The sequence below is a fragment of the Pristis pectinata genome, chromosome 11, assembly GCF_009764475.1.
Source record: "Pristis pectinata isolate sPriPec2 chromosome 11, sPriPec2.1.pri, whole genome shotgun sequence".
NCBI classification, from domain to species: Eukaryota; Metazoa; Chordata; class Chondrichthyes; order Rhinopristiformes; family Pristidae; genus Pristis; species Pristis pectinata.
The window spans coordinates 30,984,530-31,005,578 of record NC_067415.1 but is presented as its reverse complement, the minus strand read 5'-3'; the positions used below and the strand labels follow the sequence as shown (position 1 = coordinate 31,005,578).

The 21,049-nt window shown below is 39.8% G+C and overlaps 2 protein-coding genes across 3 annotated transcripts in view; one reads left to right on the top strand and one right to left on the bottom strand.

Annotated features, from left to right (window-relative positions):
- ift88 (intraflagellar transport 88 homolog) overlaps positions 1–8,909 on the top strand; it is a 69,400-nt gene extending 60,491 nt beyond the window's left edge. Inside the window, 4 exon segments of the mRNA XM_052025568.1 lie at positions 3,629–3,735; positions 4,446–4,506; positions 6,023–6,136; positions 8,766–8,909. Coding sequence (XP_051881528.1) covers positions 3,629–3,735; positions 4,446–4,506; positions 6,023–6,136; positions 8,766–8,887 — 404 coding nt within the window. The 3' untranslated portion in view covers positions 8,888–8,909.
- A 1,349-nt stretch (positions 8,910–10,258) lies between these two features.
- eef1akmt1 (EEF1A lysine methyltransferase 1) lies at positions 10,259–20,441 on the bottom strand. Of its 2 annotated transcripts, none has more exons than XM_052025570.1 (5): positions 20,388–20,441; positions 16,298–16,452; positions 13,011–13,093; positions 11,549–11,829; positions 10,259–10,401 (listed from the first exon to the last, which is right to left on the bottom strand). In XM_052025570.1, the coding sequence occupies exons 2-5, from the start codon at positions 16,433–16,435 to the stop codon at positions 10,259–10,261; spliced, it is 645 nt and encodes a 214-aa protein (XP_051881530.1). In that variant the 5' UTR covers positions 16,436–16,452; positions 20,388–20,441. The 2 variants fall into 2 exon arrangements, with proteins under 2 accessions (XP_051881530.1, XP_051881531.1); XM_052025571.1 differs by lacking the exon at positions 20,388–20,441 and adding an exon at positions 20,311–20,376.
- Between the last annotated feature and the right edge of the window lie 608 nt (positions 20,442–21,049).

Genomic DNA, 21,049 nt, shown 5'->3' with positions numbered 1-21,049 from the left:
GTTTGAGTTGGACCTCACCCTGGCAGTGGAGAAGGCTGAGGACCGAAAGGTTCATGTGGGAATGGGAAGGAGAGTAGAAGTGGCATGCAACTGGGAGCTCAGGGTGGTCATTGCAGAGTGCAAGTACTCTGCAGATCAATTGCCTAGTCTGCACTTGATCTCACCAATGTGGAGGAGACCACATTAGGAGCACCGAATGGAGTAGACGAGGTTGGAGGAGGTGCATGTGAATCTTTGTCTCACCTGAAGGGCTTTCCAGCATCTGCAGTCTCTTGTGTCTTCTGCCATACCTGTATATTTGCTGTCAGTGACAGATTTACAAAGACCAGATCCTTTTGTACATCAACATTTCCCACTTTATCCTCATTTAAATAATACTTTTCCTCTGTTTTTTCCTATGGAAGTGGATAACTTTATCTATCTGTATAAGCCATGTATTTGCCCACTCACTCAGCTTGTCTAAATCACCTTAAAGGTCTCTTTGCATTCTCCTTACAACTCACAATCCTACCCAGTTTCATATTGTTGGCAAACTTAGAAATATTATTATTTGGTTCCCTCTTCCAAATCATTGATGTACATTGTGAATAGCTGGAGTTTAAGCACTAATCCCTGTGCTACCCCTCCACTCACTGCCTGCAATCCTGTAAAAGACCCATTTATGCCTACCCTCTGTTTCCTGTCTGTTGCTGTCAGTATATTACTCCCAACCTTATGAACTTCAGTTTTGCACGTTAACTTTTTTATGTGGGACTTCATCCAAGAGCCTTCTGAAAATCCATTGGTTCTCCCTTATCTATTCTACAAGTTAGATCTCAAAAATCTCCAGTAGAAACACTACTTCCCTTTCATGTTGACTTTGTCTAATGCTGTTTGCTATTTGCTAAGTGTCCTATCACATTCTTTATAATAAATGCTAGCAATTTTCCTACTGCTGATGTTGGTCTAACTCGTTCTTTGTTATCTCCCTCCTTTTTTAAATAGTGGGTCTATATTTGCAAGAAACGTTCTCTAATTTATATAATTTTGGATGTGACAATAAATGCCATCATTATTTTCATGATTACCTCTTTAAGAACTCTTGGATGCAGACTGTCAGGCCTGGGGATTTATCAGCTTTGAGTACCATTAATTTGTCCAATGCTTTTCTTTAAGCTGATACAAATTTTCTTTAATTCCTTCTTTTCATTAGACTCTGTTTCCTAGTATTTCTGTGAGTTACTTATCTCCTCTTCCATGAGGACAAAACCAAAGCATTTGTTTAATTGCTCTACCATTTCTTTGTTCCCTGATTATAAATTCTCCCATTTCTGACACATTTGTTTTCACCAATCTTTTTTCACCTACTTGTCCATACTCTTACTTGGGGGTAGGAGGGAGGTGGGATGAATTTCAGATAAATCAGTCAAATTGTAGCTTATGACCTTGGCATGCGCTGATCCACTTCTGCAGTCAAACCTCTTACAGCACAGAAACAGGCCCTGTAGCCCGTCAAATCTATGCTGACCATCAAGTACCCATCTGCACTAGTCCTACAGCAATCCCATCTCACTCTCCCCATTTTCCCATCACCCTGCCCCCTCCCCCTCCCCCCCCCCCCCCCCCCCCCCCCCCCCCCCCCCCCCCCCCCCCCCACCAATTCTATCAGCTATCTACACACTTGGGGCAATTTACAGTGGCATATTAACCCACCAGCTCGCACGTTTTTGGGATGTGGGAGGAAACCAGAGCGCTAAGAAATCTACATGTTAACAGAGAGAATGTGCAAACTCCTATCAGATGGCACTGGAGGTCAGGATTGAAACCCAGATTGGTGGAGCTGAGGCAGCAGCTCTACTAGCTGAGCTGCTGCACCACACTTGTTTTTAGGCACTGACAAACACTTATAAATAGTTGATTGTCAAAAGAAAGTTGGGGGTGAAGTACTAGTTTTCTCCAGAGCTGAGCCAGGAGAGGAAATCTGGGTGGTTATACAGGGCAGGAAGGGCATTTGTGCTTCAGGCAATAATTGGTATAACTGTTACTTACCTTTTTGGGAGGAGCCTTCATAAGACCCTTAGGGCACAGGTAGTTTAACTGAATTCTGTTAGGAAGAGTCAAAACTGCATTTAGATCCTAACTGCATCTTAGGCTTTTAACTGAAGGTAATGATAGCGTGATAGTTACGTTAGTGGATAGTAATCGTAGGACAGGATTGTTCCAGAGACACAAGTTTAAATCCCAGCTGGGAGATTTAAATGTGATTAAATTGGCCCGGGAATAAAAGTAACAGTAACCATGAAATTGGCAGATTGTTGTTTTAAAAGCCAATATGGTTCAGTAATGTCCTTCAGGGAAAGAAATCTGCCATCCTTACCTGACTGGCCTGTTGGTGCATTAGATCCACTAATGTGGATGAGTGCCCTCTGAATTTGCCTGGTAGGCCACTCAACTCAAAAGGCAGTTAGGGATGAGTAATAAAATCTTTGCCTTGCCAAAGATGCCCAAATAACAAGATTTTTAAAAAAACTGAATATTTTAATAAGGTTATGGCTATAGAGTCATACAGTAGAGAAACAAGCCATTCGGCCCACCATGTCCATGCCAACAAGTGGGCACAGTCTGCATTCCAGCCTTGGCCCAAAGTCTTCAATGCCAAGGCAATTCAAATGCTTGCCTAGGCAACTCTTAAATGCTATTAGCTACTCTGCTTCCACCACTCTCTCTGGCAGGGCATTCCAGATATGGGTAAAACAGGTTCCCCTCAGATCCCCTCTAAATCTCTTATCCTAAATCTGTGCCCTTTTGTTTTATTCACCTCTAATAAGGGAAAAGATCCCTGCAGTTTACACTAGGTGTACCCTCATAATTTTGTATACCAAATCATATCCCCTCTTAGCCTTCCCACTCCAGAGAAAGCAGACCTAGCCTCTCCAGTCTCTCCTCATGGACAGACTTCAAAAATCCCCCTCCTCTGAGTCATTTATACTAAGGTAATCCCAGTTAATATTTGGGAAATTGAAATCCCCCTAGTACTATAATCCTATTTTTATTATATTCTCTGTGCTATTTGCTGCATGTCTGATCCCATTTCTCCTGTTGACTGTTAGGTGGTCTGCAATACACCCCAACAAAGTAACAACACCCTTTTTGTTCCTAATCTCTACCCAAATGCCTCACTTGAGGAGCCTTCTTGGATGTTAAGACTGCTCAAATGAATACTACTTTGAAAGTCACATGGCTTTCCCAATCTCTGTAATCTTCTCCACTCTATAACTCCTGGGACATTCAAGGTACTCTAATTCTTTTTTCTTAATCTTCCAGTAATTTAATTGCTTCACCACTGGTGGTTGTGCTTTCAGATACTAAAATCTTTGAGCATAAAATCTGTGCAAAGAATCCTTTTATCTTTTTCATCCACAACTCCTCATTCATGTGGAAACATAGAACAGTATCAATCAAAAATGATCTTACTGACTTAGAGATGAAGTTGGTGTGTCATCTCAATGTACTTAATAAGCTTGCATGATTATTTTATTTTAATATGGGTTCTCAAAGGAAAGCCTGTTAATTTAAGGATTATGTTGATCTTGTGAGAATTTTTTGTTTGGTATGTTCTTCCCAGTTTCTTATCTGATCCTCTGTTTAGGTTTGCGCTTTCTAGTTCGCCTCTCTACAGATATGGGGCTGAAAGAGGTTCAGGAATATGCCACAAAACTGAAGAAAGTTGAGAAACAGAAGGAATTAAGAGAACAGGTGAGATAAGACACATGCAGTAAAGACATAATTTTTCATTGTATATTCTTATTCAACTCCAATTACTTGATTTGAGTACAGTATGCACTTCTCATTGTCAAAAAAATCAAACCCATTATACATTTTGAATGGAAAGTAATAAAATGCATGCAACAGTAAAAACCTAATGCAATATCTAGTTAGCCATTTACCTCATCCAAGCTGAGAAAACCCTTCCCTAAATTAGTGTGATATTTTTCATTTTCCACAAATAATTCTTATGAGTTTGATCACTAGATTGTCACCATTTTTTTCTGCTATCTGCTGGGAACAATGTTGAAACTGTCCAGGAGCTATTGCATCCCCTGGTAACAGGTGTCAAAGGTTGCAATTGTAAAGGTGCTTTATAAATAGAAGCTGTTGTTACTATCATTTTAGCTCTGAACTTTAAACCTAACAGTGCATTCTTTTGTGTTTCAGTCAAATGAATACATTTAAATACAGAAATTGAATAATATATTTGCTTATCAAGTCTAATTTTGTCTTTCCTGTGCAGTTTTTTTTATTTCTAAGTTGATGATTGCTGACAATTCTGTCAGCTATATGTTCCATTTTTGCTTATGACTGTGGATGTGATGCATTATGCTGATGCCCTTGTCAAATATTTTAAAATCTCAGCATTTGTAGAGAAGTTCAAACTGTGTTTACCTATAATTCTACTTTTAAAACAGCGTGTGAGATCTGGCAGAGATGGCAGTGCTCGTGGACGTAGAGAGGGCAGTGCTGGTAGTGGTAGGTACCCCAGAATATCTTTTTCTGTTGAAGCTGAATAATTTAGATCATATGATTTTTCTTTCATTTTTTTATTTTTTAAATCCACGTGGTAAAGGAATTTCTTTTCTTACTGATTTTGGCAAAAAAAGGTAAATAGTTAAGTGTTGCTACTACCCGTGAGTACTTTTCAACTAAATTTAATCATGAATCATTCTCCATCAATGTAACAATGATTATTCTTTCAATTTTTGTTTATTATCATTACTTGTTGCATCTTGTTATGCTGCACAATGAAGGCAGCCACTTTTAAACACAGAACATATGTGTTAAAAGTGGTTGCCTTCATTTGCTGCCACATTTGGAAGCAGAGTTGGCATTAAAAATTGAATTGCTTAAGTTTATAATTTACCCAAATAAATAAGTTATAACATTTTAACAATGAACAAGATCATCTGATGAGAAATAAGTTAATGGAACTGATTATTGAAACAACATAATGATGTTTGAAAACAAAATCAAATTAAACTATTTTCCATAGTTTAACTCAAAAAAAAAAATGGCTTTAAGGAGATATGATGAGACCAACAGACAGTGATTAAAAATAAGTTGCATCAAAGTAATTTGGAAGTCATCAGTTGGCTTGGTTTTGGTTGTTCTGATTTGAGCAGATGAAATGGACTGTAAGTTTAGCGCCTACAATTTTGTTTTCAGTTGTCAACTTTGACAGGAATATGGAATGTCCCATATTAGAAAGTTGACACTTTTAATTTGAATATTGCAACAACAGTTGTTAATTTAGAATACTGTTGTTTTATACTCCCAATGAGCATAAGTGTATCTCATATGGATTTCAATTTGTGAATGATACTGGAGGACTGTGTCAAGTCTAGAGAAGAAAATGTAGTGAAAATACAAATTTTCTTAAATAATGTTATAACATTATATAGATTAGTTATTTAATATATTGTATGCTGAGAGGTGTACCATCTATTCAGCTTCCACAATTGCAACGACTATCACTAACCTTGTGAAAATTAATAATTTATTACTTTCACTCCTTCAAACTTTTTTAAATTACTTTTATTAATAAATTATGCTGAAAATTTATTACTCTTTTATGTTAAGAAGCACAATGCTAATTCAACTCACAGCACTACCTCCCACTTATGAAGCATGAGAGCACATTCTTAAGGATCGAGTATATACATTGTCTAGAGTTGTTTATAAAATAAAACATCTTGAAATAGATCTTATTTTGCAACTTACAGTATTTGAGAATTCTAACAGGTTTGAGTTTATATATTCCTGCAGAGTTCTGCACTGTTCAGAACCTTTTAAGATTAATAGCATGGCTTCTGTTTGCTTACTTGACCTCCTGTTATATTCTAATTCATTCCATCTAATTTTAAAAGTACATTTTCCAGACATTGGTGAAGTTGTGTTTCATACACCCTGCCCCTTATAACTGTTGTAATTGTTCAACTTCACATTTTGTAAGTGTATTTGTATCTCAGACTTTCCTACATTCTTTCAGAAAATGGACAAAATAGCCATGTTAGCAGTGCCAAAGGAGAAAGGATGAGTGCCAAGTTGAGGACACTACCAGGAGTTAATGATCCTTATGAAACCAGCACTAATAAAGATATAGGCAAGTACATTTTCTATTTTCCTTTATATTGTAGGGTTTTTCTGTATTCTATTGATACAGAAAGGTATCTTGCATTGTACCATCTAGGAGAAAATTATCCTACATAACTACTGTATCTAAAGCAAGCATAGAAGCAAAGAAGAGTAGGCCCTGCTCCATCATTCAGCATGATCATGGCTGATCATCCATTTCAGTACCCTCTAACATTAAGAAATATATCCATCTTCCTCTTGAATATATTTAATAACACATTGCTGTATGGTAAGCTGACTAGAGGTGTACCATAGGGATTGGTGCTGGGAACTTTGTGATATATTAATGACCTGGATGTGAATGTAGGAGATATGATTAAGTTTGTAGATGATGCAAAAAGTGGTGCTGTTGAGGAAGGTTGTCTAAGGCTACCACAGAACATAGGAGAGACAAGAGGTTCTGCACGTGCTGGAATCTGGAGCAATACACACACGCTGGAGGAACTTAGCAGGTCAGATTAGGGACCCAGTCCTGATGAATGGTCTCGACTTGAAATGTCGACTGTTTATTTCCTTCCATGGATGCTGCCTGACCTGCTGAGTTCCTTCAGCATTCTGTGTGTACAGCAGAATATAGATCAGTTGGAAAGCTGGGTGGAGCCTTCACAGATGGTATTTAATCCTAATGAGTGGTGATGTATTTTGGGAAGTCAAATAGGGGTAGGATATATACAGTAAATGATAGGACACTAAGGAATGTTGATGAATGGAGAGGCTGAGGGGTCCAAGTCTGTTGTTCTGAGAGTAGCAACAGAGCTAGATAGGGTGGTAAAGGCAGCATATGGCATGTTTACCTTCATAGGTCGAGGCACAGAATATAAAAGTTGGGACGTTAATGTTGCAACTTTACAACACTAGTAAGACTGCACCTTGAATATTGTGTGTAGTTCTAGTTGCCACACTATTGGAAGGATGTGATTGCACTAGAGAGAGTGCAGAGGACACTGACCAGGATGTTGCCTAGATTGGAGGCTTGTAGCTATGGGGAGAGATTGAATAGGTTAAGCTTGTTTTGTCTGGAGTGCAGGTGGCCGAGGGGTGACCTGATAGAAATATATAAGATTATGAGAGGCATACACAGGTTAAATAGTCAATATTCCCCCCCCCCCCCACACACACACACACACAGTAGGGGTATCAAAAAAGTTTACATAGTTTTAAGGTGAGAGGTAGGAGTGTTAAAGGAAATCTGAGGAGCAAGTTTTTTTTTAATATATAGGTTAATTGATAGCTGGATTGCATTGCCAGAGGAAATGATGGAATCAGATACATTTAAGAGGCACTTAGATAGTCGTAATGCAGGTAAATTGGAATATTGTATTTGGGCAAGAAGGCCTACTCCTATTTCTCATGTTCTTTGACCTAATTTTTCCTGTTGGTGTACGGAGGATTCTTGCTGGCTCATGAGTTGCAGAAAGTGAATATGTAGTTATAACATGTAATTGGGGAGGGAGCCATATTGTATATTTGCCATTATCACAAAGGGGCCACAGTACAAAAGGAAGTCTTTGAGATTATACAGGCCTTTGGTCAGATTGTTTGGAGTACGGTTTTGATTTCTGCACTTTAGGAAGGATATACTTGCCCTTGCAGTCAGCACAGGGTTGATTCACTAGACACCTGAGATCAGAGAGTTACCCTTTGAGAGATTAAGAAAGACTGGCTTGTACATGGAAGTTTAGAAGAATGAGAGAAATTCTCATTTTTAGGACATGCATAAAATATTCTGAGAGAATTGGATAAGGTAGATGACAAGAGGCTGCTTTCTGTTGTTGGACAGTCTAGAACTGGGGGCAGGGCTCAATAAAAGGGGTTGGCCATTCATGACAGAGAAATTTCTTCAGAGAATTCTCTACCTTTGTAGATGCTCTGTTGTTAAATATTCAGTTTTGGCATTAATAGGCTTTCGGACATGAAGGGAATTGGGCAATGAGCTGATCAGACAGCAAAATAGACTCGAGGCACAGAATCAGCCATGACCTTACTGAATTGTAGAACAGGCTCAACAGCCATGTGACCTACATCAACTTCAACTGTACTTTATATACTCAAATTTATTACTGCACAAGAGGTGGCTATTCAGCTTATCAAGTCCATAATAGCTCCAAGCAAAACAATCCAATCAGTCCAATTCCCCTTCTTAATCTCCCACAGCCATGCAACTTAATCTCTCTCACAGGTGCCCATCAACTTGCCACTTATCTACACCAAGGCACAATTGTAAGGCACAATTTACAAAAGCCAGTTATTCTATCAGTTTGTAGAATTGTCATGACTCCCATAACCTTTAATCTGTCACTTAGTTTATTAGAAATGCTCTGTGGCTTTCACTTAACTGTCAACAAAAGTATAGCTTATCTGGTTTCTGAATTGTGGCTTTAACTCAGAAACCAGCTTGGTAAACCACAGTTTCAATTTATTAATGTGCAGCCCCAGGTTCTAATTTGGACCAAAGCCACAGTATGAAATTAATTAAAATCTTGCATTACCTGATGAATCTTGTTTTCCAACCCATACTTTGAACTGTTGACCTATATCATAATGGTAGTAAAACAAAATGTGCTGCTTTAGATTTTAGTTACTTTCTGTAATAATAGATGCATCATATGTGGATCCACTTGGCCCACAAATTGAACGCCCCAAAACTGCAGCTCGAAAACGCATTGAAGAAGATGAATTTGCAGATGAAGAACTAGGAGATGATTTGTTACCAGAGTAATGACTGCAGTCTCCAAATAGAAAACAAACAAATGAAATCAGTCAAATATTATAATAGGTATTTCCTTTAATTTGCTTAATCTGTGATATTTATTGCATTTGTAATAGTTAACTATAAATGTAAATGTGTATATTTGATATTTCAGATTTGTAAAATTTTGTAATGTTATAGCATCCTAATGTTATGGTTCATGTAGTGTATTTAAAGTGACTAAAATCTGTAATTATTATTGTATTTGATTATCACTAAAATGATTATTCAATCTTAGATATTGAAATATTTAGGATTAAAGAGATGTGACAGTTTGTTTAATAGCATACTACCACCTTGTGTATTTGTGATTGATATTCCATTAAATCAAAATTGGTAAATGAACCTGTAGTTCTATAATAATTATCTACTGGGCTCTTTTTAATGCCATAAAGTAACAGTTTTGCTCCAATTCAAAGCACTCAGAAGCACTAAAAACATTGTTCATGTTGTAAACGTTAATGAAAGCAGAAAATGCTGATAAGGCAACATCCAGTGAAAGCTTTACATAGATGCGACATGGTTCACTCTATTCAATTTATGCTGCTTTCTAGGCAATCACTTGGCTCATTGCTTCCAAAATCAACATTGATAGTTGCTCTAAGATGTGCTAAGGTTTGTAGTGAGCTTTGCTATTAGAAAGCGCAACCAGTGGGTTGGTGTTGGGAACACTGCTCAAATTGTCACAACTACACTCTGGTATGTTTTTGGAGGTTCCTATTCAACTTTATTATCCTCATCACACCCTCAAAGGCAAATTATAATTAAGTGTAGAAGCAAGGCTTATCAAAAGAGGATTCCTACTCCCACTTGATGAAAAGTCATCCTCTTTCAGGTAACTTTGCCTAATATCAAATCTTTAACATAGCATGTGTCTAAAGTCTTTCAATAAGAAAAACAGGTAAACAATTTCATTCTCTGACATGCTACTTAAGGTAGCAACATATGTAGTGCCACATACTTTGTTAAAAAGAAACTAACTTGCCAATCTACTCCCAAATCTTTACAAATGATATTAAGAAACCTCTGGTCCAGTGTGAACTTCCTATTCTTTTGGGAGGATTACCTCTGTTACCAACATCCAAAGTCTCAAACATAGCACCTGAGGAAATGGATAATCACAATTCAATTACATATTCCAGCAGGGGGACTAATTTTAGAACTGATTTTAAAAAAAACTGAAAATGTCTTTCTGGAATAAATTTACTAACTGTTTTAATTGATAACATATATGGAGTCTTTATGATCCATGTACCATCAGATCATCAGTTAGAATTCCTTTATAAATTAGTGCCTTTCAAATTAATGCATTATATAGCTATGAATTTTTTATTTAAAACATCAATGGACAGAGGGTAAATCTAATCCGGACGTATAGTTTGTATAACAGCGAAATTCGTTTGCTAAATTCCTGTTGTGCTCTGGGAGAAATTTACACATTTTCACAGAAAGTAACTTTGCTGCCAGGTCTTCCATGACTGCACCTGAAAAAGAATTGAGATATATTATTACCTCAAATGCACTGTGTAATGAATTGATCCATACGAACAGTGTGCAAGACAAGTTTTTCACTGTCCCTAGGTATAAAAGACAATAATAAACCAATACCACTATTACTGATTTGATGATATTCTAGTCAGTAAATTTTGGTGAACTATTTTAACTACATGTGCCCTCATTTAAATCTAAAAACAATTTCCTCATGACTGACTTTTTCCCTCCTTTTCCCATTGAGTGCCACTGATGCTAGTGGAGTACTCTTTTCACTATCCCAGTTAATACCTGCCAAATTGATAAAGTTTAGTGAAATTGTGGATCAAATCAGGGAATTTCATAACATTCCATTTACTTATCCAGTAATACTTAATAAATTTATATTGCCTTAATGCCTTTCAAATCAAGTGCCTTAATTGCACCTAATTTTAGTCTGCTAAACCCACCCTTATTCTGTCTACTTTAGCAAGATGGTACATCCACACTGCACAAAGGAATGGTGAAGGCACAGTTGATCTTGATATAGTAAAAGCTGCCTGAACTGGAGACTATTATCAATTATGTTGCAGACAAATGTTTCTGGAATAGGAAATTTCTCCAAAATTTATGGCACACAGAGAAAGCAAGTGACCAATAATGGTTAACAGAGGATCTACCTAGTCTTATGCCACTTTCCAGCTTCTAGGCACTTCAAGTGTTTATAGATTACAACACTAGAAGGATCTAGGTATCTGGCTTCCATCAGAAATTGAAAGAACCAACATGAAGGAATCTATTTGGTCTTTGGCTGGTGAAACCCACAGAAGGATGCATGAAAAGGAACTCACAAGGGATATACCAGTTTCAACACAAAACATTCTCATAAAGAGATTAGGAATAAAAAAGGAAGTCAAGAGCAATGTGGACTTCTCAAAATAGTAAAGGTGATTTGGTAACAGTCATACTGTAAATGAAAATAAAGAAATGATGGGTATGTTGAATGATAATACTCAAATTAACTGCATTACTACAAGTCTATAACTGAAATCATTGGAGAAAAATCAATGTTTCTGTCCCTTCAGTATTCAATCTTGATCAAACATTGCTAACACAGTATGCTTTCCTATGAACTCAGCAAACCAAAAGAAGTCCACATACCAGTACAGAGAAGAATATTTCCTTTTGTTAGATATTTGACTGTTAGTGCCATCTTGCTGAGACACTCTTCTGAAAGGTAGGGTGGATCAGCTATCACTAAATCACAACTCTGAGGATGGAGACCTTCATGTAGATCCAGAGGACTGTTATAGTCGTAGAAATAAAAATCCTTTCCATAAGCAGAAAACCGCCTGTCATATTCCAACAATATAGCAGAGAATTCTTCATTCCAAAGCTGTTTCAGTTTCTGATAGACACTTGGGACACTGATGCAAGCAATTCTGAAAAGAAAAGCAACGTGAAAAAGGTACAATATAGCCATGCCTCCCACACCTAGAGAGATTAAACTTCATTTCACAAAATGCAGCAGCACAAAATCTACAGTATATTCTTGGGATTTCTCCCAGTGACCCAGAAAGAAAGAGAATAAAGGATTTAATTGAATTTCTTTTAGTAATATTTGCTTTATTATTTAAATCTATTGGAATAGTTTTTAAATCTCAAATTATCAGAGGCATTTAAAAATTCAACTGCTTTGAGCAGTGCGAGCTATCAAATGTTGTCAGGGTGTTCTGGGAAAGAGCCTCAGTGGAACACCAGGTGAGGCCTATTCACCTGATGTACCATAGCAGGGTCTCGATCCGAAACATCGGCCATCCCTTTGCCTTCACAGATGCTACTTGATCCAATGAGTTCCTCCAGCAGTTTGTTTTTTTAGGCCTATTCACCTTTTAGGTCCATAGGGTCAACTCGTCTGGGTTATCTGCAGCCAGCAAAACAAGTGTAGGGGGTAATCTGACCAAGGATGGTACATCCTATTATAAAATGGAGTTCAAGATGCACACCCAAATCTGAAATTCACTAGCTGAATGTGCTCCTGTGTATATCTTTATGTATTATATATAGCACAAATATATATCCAAAATAAGGCTTCCATTCAGAATTTTCTCACACTGAAACAAATGTTACTACATGGATTGCACTATTGCTTTTGCCTTATTTTTTGTTCTTCCCTTCTCTAATGACAGTAAATCCTTGCTGCTATCTGGTTCTCACAATAATGATTACCTTGTTATCTTTATCGAGTTATGATTCTTCTTGCCAAGTCTTGATGACAAGTGTTGGCAGGATGTATCTAATACCAAAGGCAGAGGCACCAAACCCAATATTTATTCATCCTTATCCAAGATCAACACTTCTATTTTTAGCCAATGGATAGAGATTAGCACAATTTTCCCTTCCTTTCATCATAGGTGAATAGTCTGATGTAAAATCTCTGCCATGCTGGCTGAGATCAGCTAAAGCAACACAATATCTAAAATCAAATGTGGAACATTCCTATTTCACATGTCTTAGCTACTGACTGCATAAACTTCCAGAGTTATGTGTTTGCTAACTGATACATAAAACAATATACCAGAGGAACATTAAGTTACTCACCCTGCTGAAAGAGAATGCATACCTGCCACCACTTCCTGCAGCTTCAATTGCCTCCTGGGCTAGTCGTTGAGCAGTTTCATCACTGTACCAAAATTGGCTCAATTGCTATTAAAAACAATAAGTGCAGAAATAATACTTAGTCATAGTTAATAGTGCCCAGTCTCCAGTAGTGGCCTAGCCAGTGTTTTATACAATGTTCAACACAATTTCTTTTGCATTCTATTTATGAATTCCTTGTGCTTTACTGGCCACCCTCTCAATAAGCGTAGCCACTTTTAGGGATTTATGCACATATGTATCCAGGTTTAGCTACACACACTTTGAAATTGTGACATAGACATTATATTGTTTCTCCTTATTCTTCCTACCAAAGTGTACCACTTCACACTTCTCTACTAAATGTTTTCTGCCATTTGCCTGCCCATACTGCCAGCTGGTCTTTTCACAGCCATAGGCGGCATAGTGGCTCAATGGCACTGTTGCCTCACAGTTCTAAGGACCCAGATGCAATCCTAAACTCGGGTGGGTCCATTTAGAGTTTCCAATGTTCTCCTTGTGACTATATGGGATTCCTCCAGGTGAACCCACATCCCAAATATATGCTGGTAGGTTAAAATGAACACTGTAAATTACCCCTCAGAATAGGTAAGTGGCAAAAGAACTTGAGGGAAATTGATGGGCACAAGAGAAAATGTTGCAGAACTATGTGGAAAGGAGTGCGCAATGGGACTAATGGGATTACTCTGCCAGGAGCCAGCATCTATCTGATGAGCTGAATGGCCTCCTTCTGCGTTGACATATTACTGACGACCTCGCAGTTTAAACTTCCAAGCTTCCTGCAACCCACGTCCAAGTCATTTATATCAAAACAGTGAGTACAGCACTGGATTCTGTACCAATTTTCCAAGATTCCACCGTGATTCAAATTACAATCAGGTTAGATGCATTGACCAAAAAAAATATTTAAATTCAGAATTAAAGACTAATGAAAAGCAAACATTTTCTAAAAATGAACTTGTATGCAAAAGTAAATGGAGTCATAGAGCACGGAAACAGGCCCTTCAGCCCAGCTGGTCCATGCTGACCAAGATTCCCATCTAAGCTAGTCCTATTTGCCTGGTTTTCGCCCATATCCATCTGAACCTTTCCTATCCATGTACCTGTCCAAGTTACTTATAAATGTTGTTATTGACCTGCCTCAACCACTTCCTCTGGCAGCTCATTCCATTTACCGACCACCTTCTGGGTGGAAAAGTTGTCCCTCAGGTTCCTATTAAATCTCTTTCCTTAAACTTATCCCCTCTAGTTGTTGATTCCCCAACCCTGACAAAAAGGCTGTGCACATTCACCCCATCTATGCCCCTCATGATTTTATACACCTCTATAAGATTACCCCTGATTCTTCTACGGTCCAATGAATAAAGTCCCAGCCTGCTCAACCTCTCTCCATATCAGTCCCCGAGTCCTGGCAACATCCTCATAAATCTCCTCTGCACTCTTTCCAGCTTAATGGCATCTTTCCTACAGCAGGATGACCAAAACTGAACACAATATTCCAAATGCAGCCTCACCAACATCTTGTACAAGTGCAACATAACATTCCAACTTCTATAATCAGCGCCCTGACTGATGAAGGCCAGCGTGCGAAAAGCCTTCCACACCACCCTGTCTACCTGTGATGCCACTTTCAGGGAACCATGTACTTGTACTCCCATGTCCCTCTGTCTATAACACTCTCCAGGGCCCTACAGTTCACTGTGACAGTCCTACTCTCATTTGTCTTCCCAAAATGCGACACCTTGCTCTTATGTTCAAAGGATGTTCAAAGACTTCGCATTTATGTTCAAATGTTCAAAGCATTTGCAAAAAAATTTTGAGGACCAGAGCATGAATAGATCTGAGAAATAAAGGACTGCAGATGCTGGAATCTAGATAAAAAAACACGATGATGCTGGAGGAACTCAGCAGACCAGGCAGCATCCGTGGAGAAAAGCAGGCGGACAACGTTTTGGGTCACGACTGAAGATAGAAGGGGAAGCCCAATATATAGAAGGGAAAAGCAGAGCAGTGATAGGTGGACAAAAGAAGGGAGGCGAGGTGGGCACAGGGTGGTGATAGGTAGATGCAGGTAAGAGATAGTGATAGACAGGTGTGGGGGAGGAGGGGAGAGCAGATCCACCAGGGGATGGGTCAAAGTTAAGGAGAGAGAGAGAAAAAAAGGAGGCTAGGAAAGGGAAGAAGAGAAGAAGCATGGTGGGGGGGGGGGGGGGGGGGGGGGGGGGGGGGGGGGGGGGGGGGGGGGGGGGGGGGGGGGGGGGGGGGGGGGGGGGGGGGGGTGGGGGGGGGGGGAGTTACCTAAAGTGGGAGAATTCAATGTTCATGCTGTTAGGCTGTAGGGTTCCAAGATGGAAAGTGAGGTGCTGTTCCTCCAGTTTGAGCTTGGAATTCTCCTGGCAGTGGAGGAGGCCGAGGACTGACATATCTGTGATAGTGTGGGAGGGGGAGTTTAAGTGACTGGCAACAGAAGATGCAGGTCGTATGGACGATTAATGGGAATAAATATTACAACTCTCTCCCTTAAGACTATGAAATGATTTAGCATCATGAGCTTCCCTCAAACAGTGAGCCTGAGGAGATGCTAGTGAGGTCATAATTCACATTTTGCAATTGCCTGATTCCATTGCCAAAAAATAAGTGATGGGATGGAAATCTGCTTTATGTTGGAACAGACCTCTGGCTTTAGTGGAAAAAAACTACTTCGCAAATGAGTTTAGTCACCTGATTTTTATATACCGAAAAAATCTATTGTCCAGAGTAGGAGTGTGAAAAAAGAAAGCATCAGGGATTAACAAAGAAGTTATGAAAAATATGAGTTTCTAATCTGTGCTTCAATTTTAGTTAAAATAAAATTAATATAATTAATAATTTAGTCTAAAAAAATTAATAAAGCTTATTGATACAGAAATAACAGGAAAAACTAAATTCATGATCCAACCACAATGTGTGCGATAATCCTGGTTAATGTGGTGCAAATGTAACTCATATCTTTTTGCAGATACAATCCAAGCTTGAAAGGTTAAAAAGCACTGAGCTGTTTTCACAGATCATTTATAAGTACAACAATTTAGCCTGCCCATTAGTAGTTTGAAAAGAAACTCTGGTCTAGATGAATCAAATTCTCTACAGTCTGCTATTAAACTTTTAATAAAATCCTAAAATCATATTCATAAAATCCTATTTAAACAGGGAATATGACTTGAACCATGTTCCAGGAAAAAGTAGGGCACAAAATAATCACCAATGTTTTACCCAGTTCTCCTCTACAGATCCAACACAATAGTTATTGCCCTCTGCACATTGTTTCTTCTGCTGATCCAGATAGAACTCCTGCAGCGCAGCCAAAGTATGGGCTGACAATTGCGTATCGTCATCATCACTGTCATTCATGCTGAAGACAAATTATCCTGGAACAAATCAAAGGATATTCACATCACACAGATAATACATGCACTATTAACAGAAACACCCGCTGGTAAAGTGCCAATTCTTTTCCACAGATACAGTTGACTTATAATTAGGATGCTACTTCAGCCTGTAGAAAAATGTTTTAAAAATTCTTGAGGGGGACAGTTGGTAGAGGGAGTTTATAACTAAAAGGATATCTCTTTGATCTCAAACAGAGCTGAATGTGCCGACCTCAAACAGAACTGCAGATTATGCACTAATAAGGATTGCTTTCAGGGTACTCCAGCTATGGAGTGAAGGGAATCTGACAGAGATCTGTTGCTTCTCCGGTTACTAGGTGTCAGATAATGAAAGGAAAAACCTTAATTATGATGCCTCCACAAATAGCAAAGCAATACAAACTATATGGTAACACATGAGACTGGAGAACACTCAATGTCAGTAGAAATGAACCCCAACCAGTCATGACGAATGGGGGTAGAGAGAAGGGGGATGGGGGATAGAGAAGGGGAGTAGAGAGAGGGGGGATGGGGGGGTAGAGAGAGGAGGGGGTAGAGAGAGGAGGGGGTAGAGAGGAAAAGCAAGAGAATGGGAGGGGACAGTTTCAGTACAAATCCCTCCATATTAGTGGGTAGAGAGGGGGTAGAGAGAGGGGGTACTTGCTGTAAAAGCTATTAATCTCAAGCATATTCATTCTCGCTTACCTCTCTTCCCCTCTCTCTCACAAGTGCTGCAGGACTTTAAGGCAGCTCAATGTTTTCACTTCAGCTTTCCAGCTTCTTATAGCTGTATCAATATAGAACATAGAACACTACAGCACAGTACAGGCCTTTTGGCCCACAATATTGTGCCGACATTTTATCCTGCTCTAAGATCTATCTAACCCTTCCCTCCCACATGGCCCCCTATTTTCCTATCATTCATGTGTCATGCTGAATCCAAATGTTTCAGGAGCACATATAACCGTGCTGGTCGAAAGTGACTCAATTATTCATACCCTGGCAGACTCCTCCTTACTGTAACAGACCAGGGCATGGTTCCTCCCAGTCAACTTCTCCTGAATCTACAACGATCAGTCCATGGCGCAAGCATTTTTTGTCAGGAAAAGGACCCAGCGGGATTAGATTTTTCTACTGCTTCCTTGCAGATCACACCTTGGCAGAGGGTCTTGTCCCTTCCCATCCTGGCATGAAGGGTCATTCAAGAGAATGTTTTTTTTCAAGATTGGAGTAGATGTCCTGCTTGGCTTCATGTGTAGCTTCTGGGATTGGGGTACAGGCGCTGATGATTGTAGCATGCTGGTTCACATTAGTGAAGATAGTTTGTTGCTCGAGATTCCATCACCTGCAGTCTCTTGTTTCTTGCACGCTTCTCCCTCGTCTTCTGTGGGTAGTGTCAACACCTGCACTTGTTCCAGCTTCAGGTAAGTTCCACCCAGAAGCTCATAGGAATCTCTTCCACTTTTCCGTAACCTTTAAGAGACTATTAATCCTGGCTGAGTGGTAGCACTTTCCCCTCTTCAGTGAAAAAAAACATCACGTTCAAGAAATACTCTTGCGGCTTCAGTACAAAAGCTAGGCTGATACCAGTTCAGTATCAAGGGAGTGTGGCTCTGTCAGAAATGTCAAGTGGAATATCGCCAACAGCTGATCTGTGGTTCTGTAGCTGCAGTGCATAAGTCAGCATGTTCGAGATTTCTATGTTTTAGTTGAGGCATCAAATACATTTTGTATCTGTCCCTCAGCTTTGCACTAGCGTAGCTGAAGCATTTAGGGCATTGTCAGTGATTAGAATGGGGTTGGCCAACCTTCATAAAGAGCCAAGTGAAGTTAAAGGGTTTGATTTTGTTTGCTTTAATTAATATATTGTTTTAATTATTCTATATAAATTGTGATTTAAATGAATTTCTATTAATATATTTAATGATTTAAGTATTTTTCAACTAGTTCTAAATGTCTGTAATCAACAGAAACATTTAGAAAGCGTGGAAAGGGTTTTTTCTCAGCACAAGCTGCCTGAAGTCAACGTGATGGTCTATGAGTGATTTCCATCACCTGCAGTCTGAACGCCTCTCAATAACTGTTACATCTAGTAGCAAAACAACCAGGATGTTGAGAGCCTCGTGGCCACAAATGGCAAGTGCAAATGATCATCCCATGAGAGGTAAACACAAAGTGCAGATGGGGCCCAGTACAATCTAGCCAGTTGTCTTGCGCATGGGATATTAATCTAAGGCCCTATCTGTTCATACAGGTGGATGCATAAGAACCAATGGCACTATTTTGAAGTTATCTCAATATATTGGCCAATATTCCTTTCTCATTCAATATCACAAAAAATGGTATTGGTCATTGTAGAACACTGTTAATGAAAGCTTGTTGTGAATAAGTTAGCAGTTACGTTTCATACATTATAATGACAATATTTCAGAAGTTCTTCACTGACTCAGGTAATGAGAAGCATTGTAAATATCCATCATGGGAGCATACAGAAGTCCAGCATAAACATTGAGAGGTACAACCACCTCACAAACTACCTACCCGTCCATCTGCCTCTATCCTGTCAAAACCTCATGCTCTACTTGTGGGTCCCACATTAGTCTCATCAGTCACCTCAGAGCCCACAGCTGCAGAGTGGAAGTAAGTCATCCTCCATCACCTGGTATTCACTTAAGGAGAAGACAACTCAACCTCTGCTCTTCCATCTCCACCTACCACTATTCATCTTATTGACTTCCACATGCAGCCGCAGGAGATGCCACACCTATCTTTTCACCTCTTCCCTTCCCACTATTGAGGGACTCAAGGAGTCTTTCATGGTGAAGCAGCCATTTGCACTTCTTCCAATCTAGTGAACTGATTTGGTGCTCATAATATGGCTTCCTCTACATTGGAGAAACAAAACACAGATTGGGTGAAGGCTTTGCAGAGCACCTGTGCTCAGTATGCAGGAGTGACACTCTGCTTCCAGTTGCCTGCCACTTTAATTCACTGTCCCACTTGGTCTTTTCTGTCTGTAGCCTCTGGCACTGTTACAAAAACTTAATGTTAATGCAAGCTTGAGAGACAACAGCTCATCTTCAATATGAGCATGTTACAGTGTGCAGGACTCAATACTTCTCAGAACCTTCTCCCCCCCCCATCGGGCAGAAAACACAAAGCATGAAAGCATATACCACTAGGCTCAAGGACAGCTTCTATGCCACTGTTATAAGATTATTGAATGGCTCCCTCATACGATAAGATGGACTCTTGACCTCACAATCTACCTTGTCATGGCCCTTGCACCTTACTGTCTGCCTGCACTGCACTTTCTCTGTAACTGTAACACTTTATCCTACATTCTGTTATTGCTTTTCCCTTGTACTACCTCAACGTACTGATGTGACTAAATGATCTCTATGGATGGCATGCAAAACAAAGTTTTTCACTATACCTTGGTACATGTGACAACAATAAACCAATTTACCAGCCATTTCTGCTTGCTTTCATTTTGACTCAGTTTTTTCTTTTCTATTAAAAAAAAGTCTGGCCTGCTGGGCACATCCCACTATTGGCAACGCAATGCACAAACGAAATGATCTAAAATGCTGCTTCGCTGCCACATTACGCCAACTGGCCTCTCCGGGTCAGTTATTCTCTTTGTTCTACCATCCCTCTCCCACCTTGTCTGCTCCCTAAAACGAAAACCTTCCTCCCCAGTTCCGATGGCCCTGAAAGGCTCACTGCCTCCCTCTCCACAGGGGACGCCTGACCAGCTGAGTGTTTTCTGCTTCTAATTCAACGCCCAGCCAGTTGTGGTCACAACCACCCGGAGGAGGCGCGGCCCTCTGGGTTGCAAAGAGGATCAATATTTACTTTGGTCACATAAACTGACGTTAGTAGTTTCACCAGCTCAGAGCAATCAAATGAAAGGTGTTTCGGGCCCAACTCACCGACCTGCAGACACGTCCTCCAGCGACTAACCTTTGCCCTCTGACTCCTGACCGGCTCGGAGCAGGGCGGGGCCTGCCACCACACGTGACGGAGTGGGATCACGTGACCAGCCTGCAGGTCAGGTGACAGGTGATGGGCCGAGCGGTAGCGCCGCTCCCGGGGACGTGGGCTCGGCTCGAACGGAGAGCGGGGCCGAGCATTTCCCCGCACCGGGTGTGTGAAGGGTCGCTTCCTCTGTTTAAACGGTTCTGACCGAGGGCTTCAGACCTGAAGCGTTAACTGCTTCCCTTTCCCCGACAGCCCGGCCCTGCCGAGTGTTTCCAGCGTTTTCTTCTGTCACTCCAGGTCTGCAGCAGCTTCTCGGTGCATTTTCGAAGAGCCGAGGCCGAGTCCCGGGAGAAGGGTTAGTGGCCCTGAAATAGAAGCGAAAATAAAATGGTTTAAAATCGAAGGTTTCTCCTTATACAACCACTTGATTTCTATCATAATTTTCAGACATTTATGATTAGATGTTCACTTGACCACTTAGTAGGCTACAACTAATTAATATTTAGAAGATAGTCACAAATATCATTGGATTTTATTTCATTATCGCAGGGAAAAGAAGATGACATCTTGATTATGATGGGTTACAATGTAAAAGGTCAATCTCCACAGACGT

Coding starts and splice junctions, on each gene's coding strand:
- eef1akmt1 (XM_052025570.1), bottom strand. CDS start 16,435: ATGAATGACAGTGATGATGACGATACGCAATTGTCAGCCCATACTTTG. Junction 13,094..16,297: donor GATCTGTAGAGGAGAACTGG/GTAAAACATTGG, acceptor TGTTTTTAATAG/CAATTGAGCCAATTTTGGTA. Junction 10,402..11,548: donor AAATATTCTTCTCTGTACTG/GTATGTGGACTT, acceptor ATTCTTTTTCAG/GTGCAGTCATGGAAGACCTG.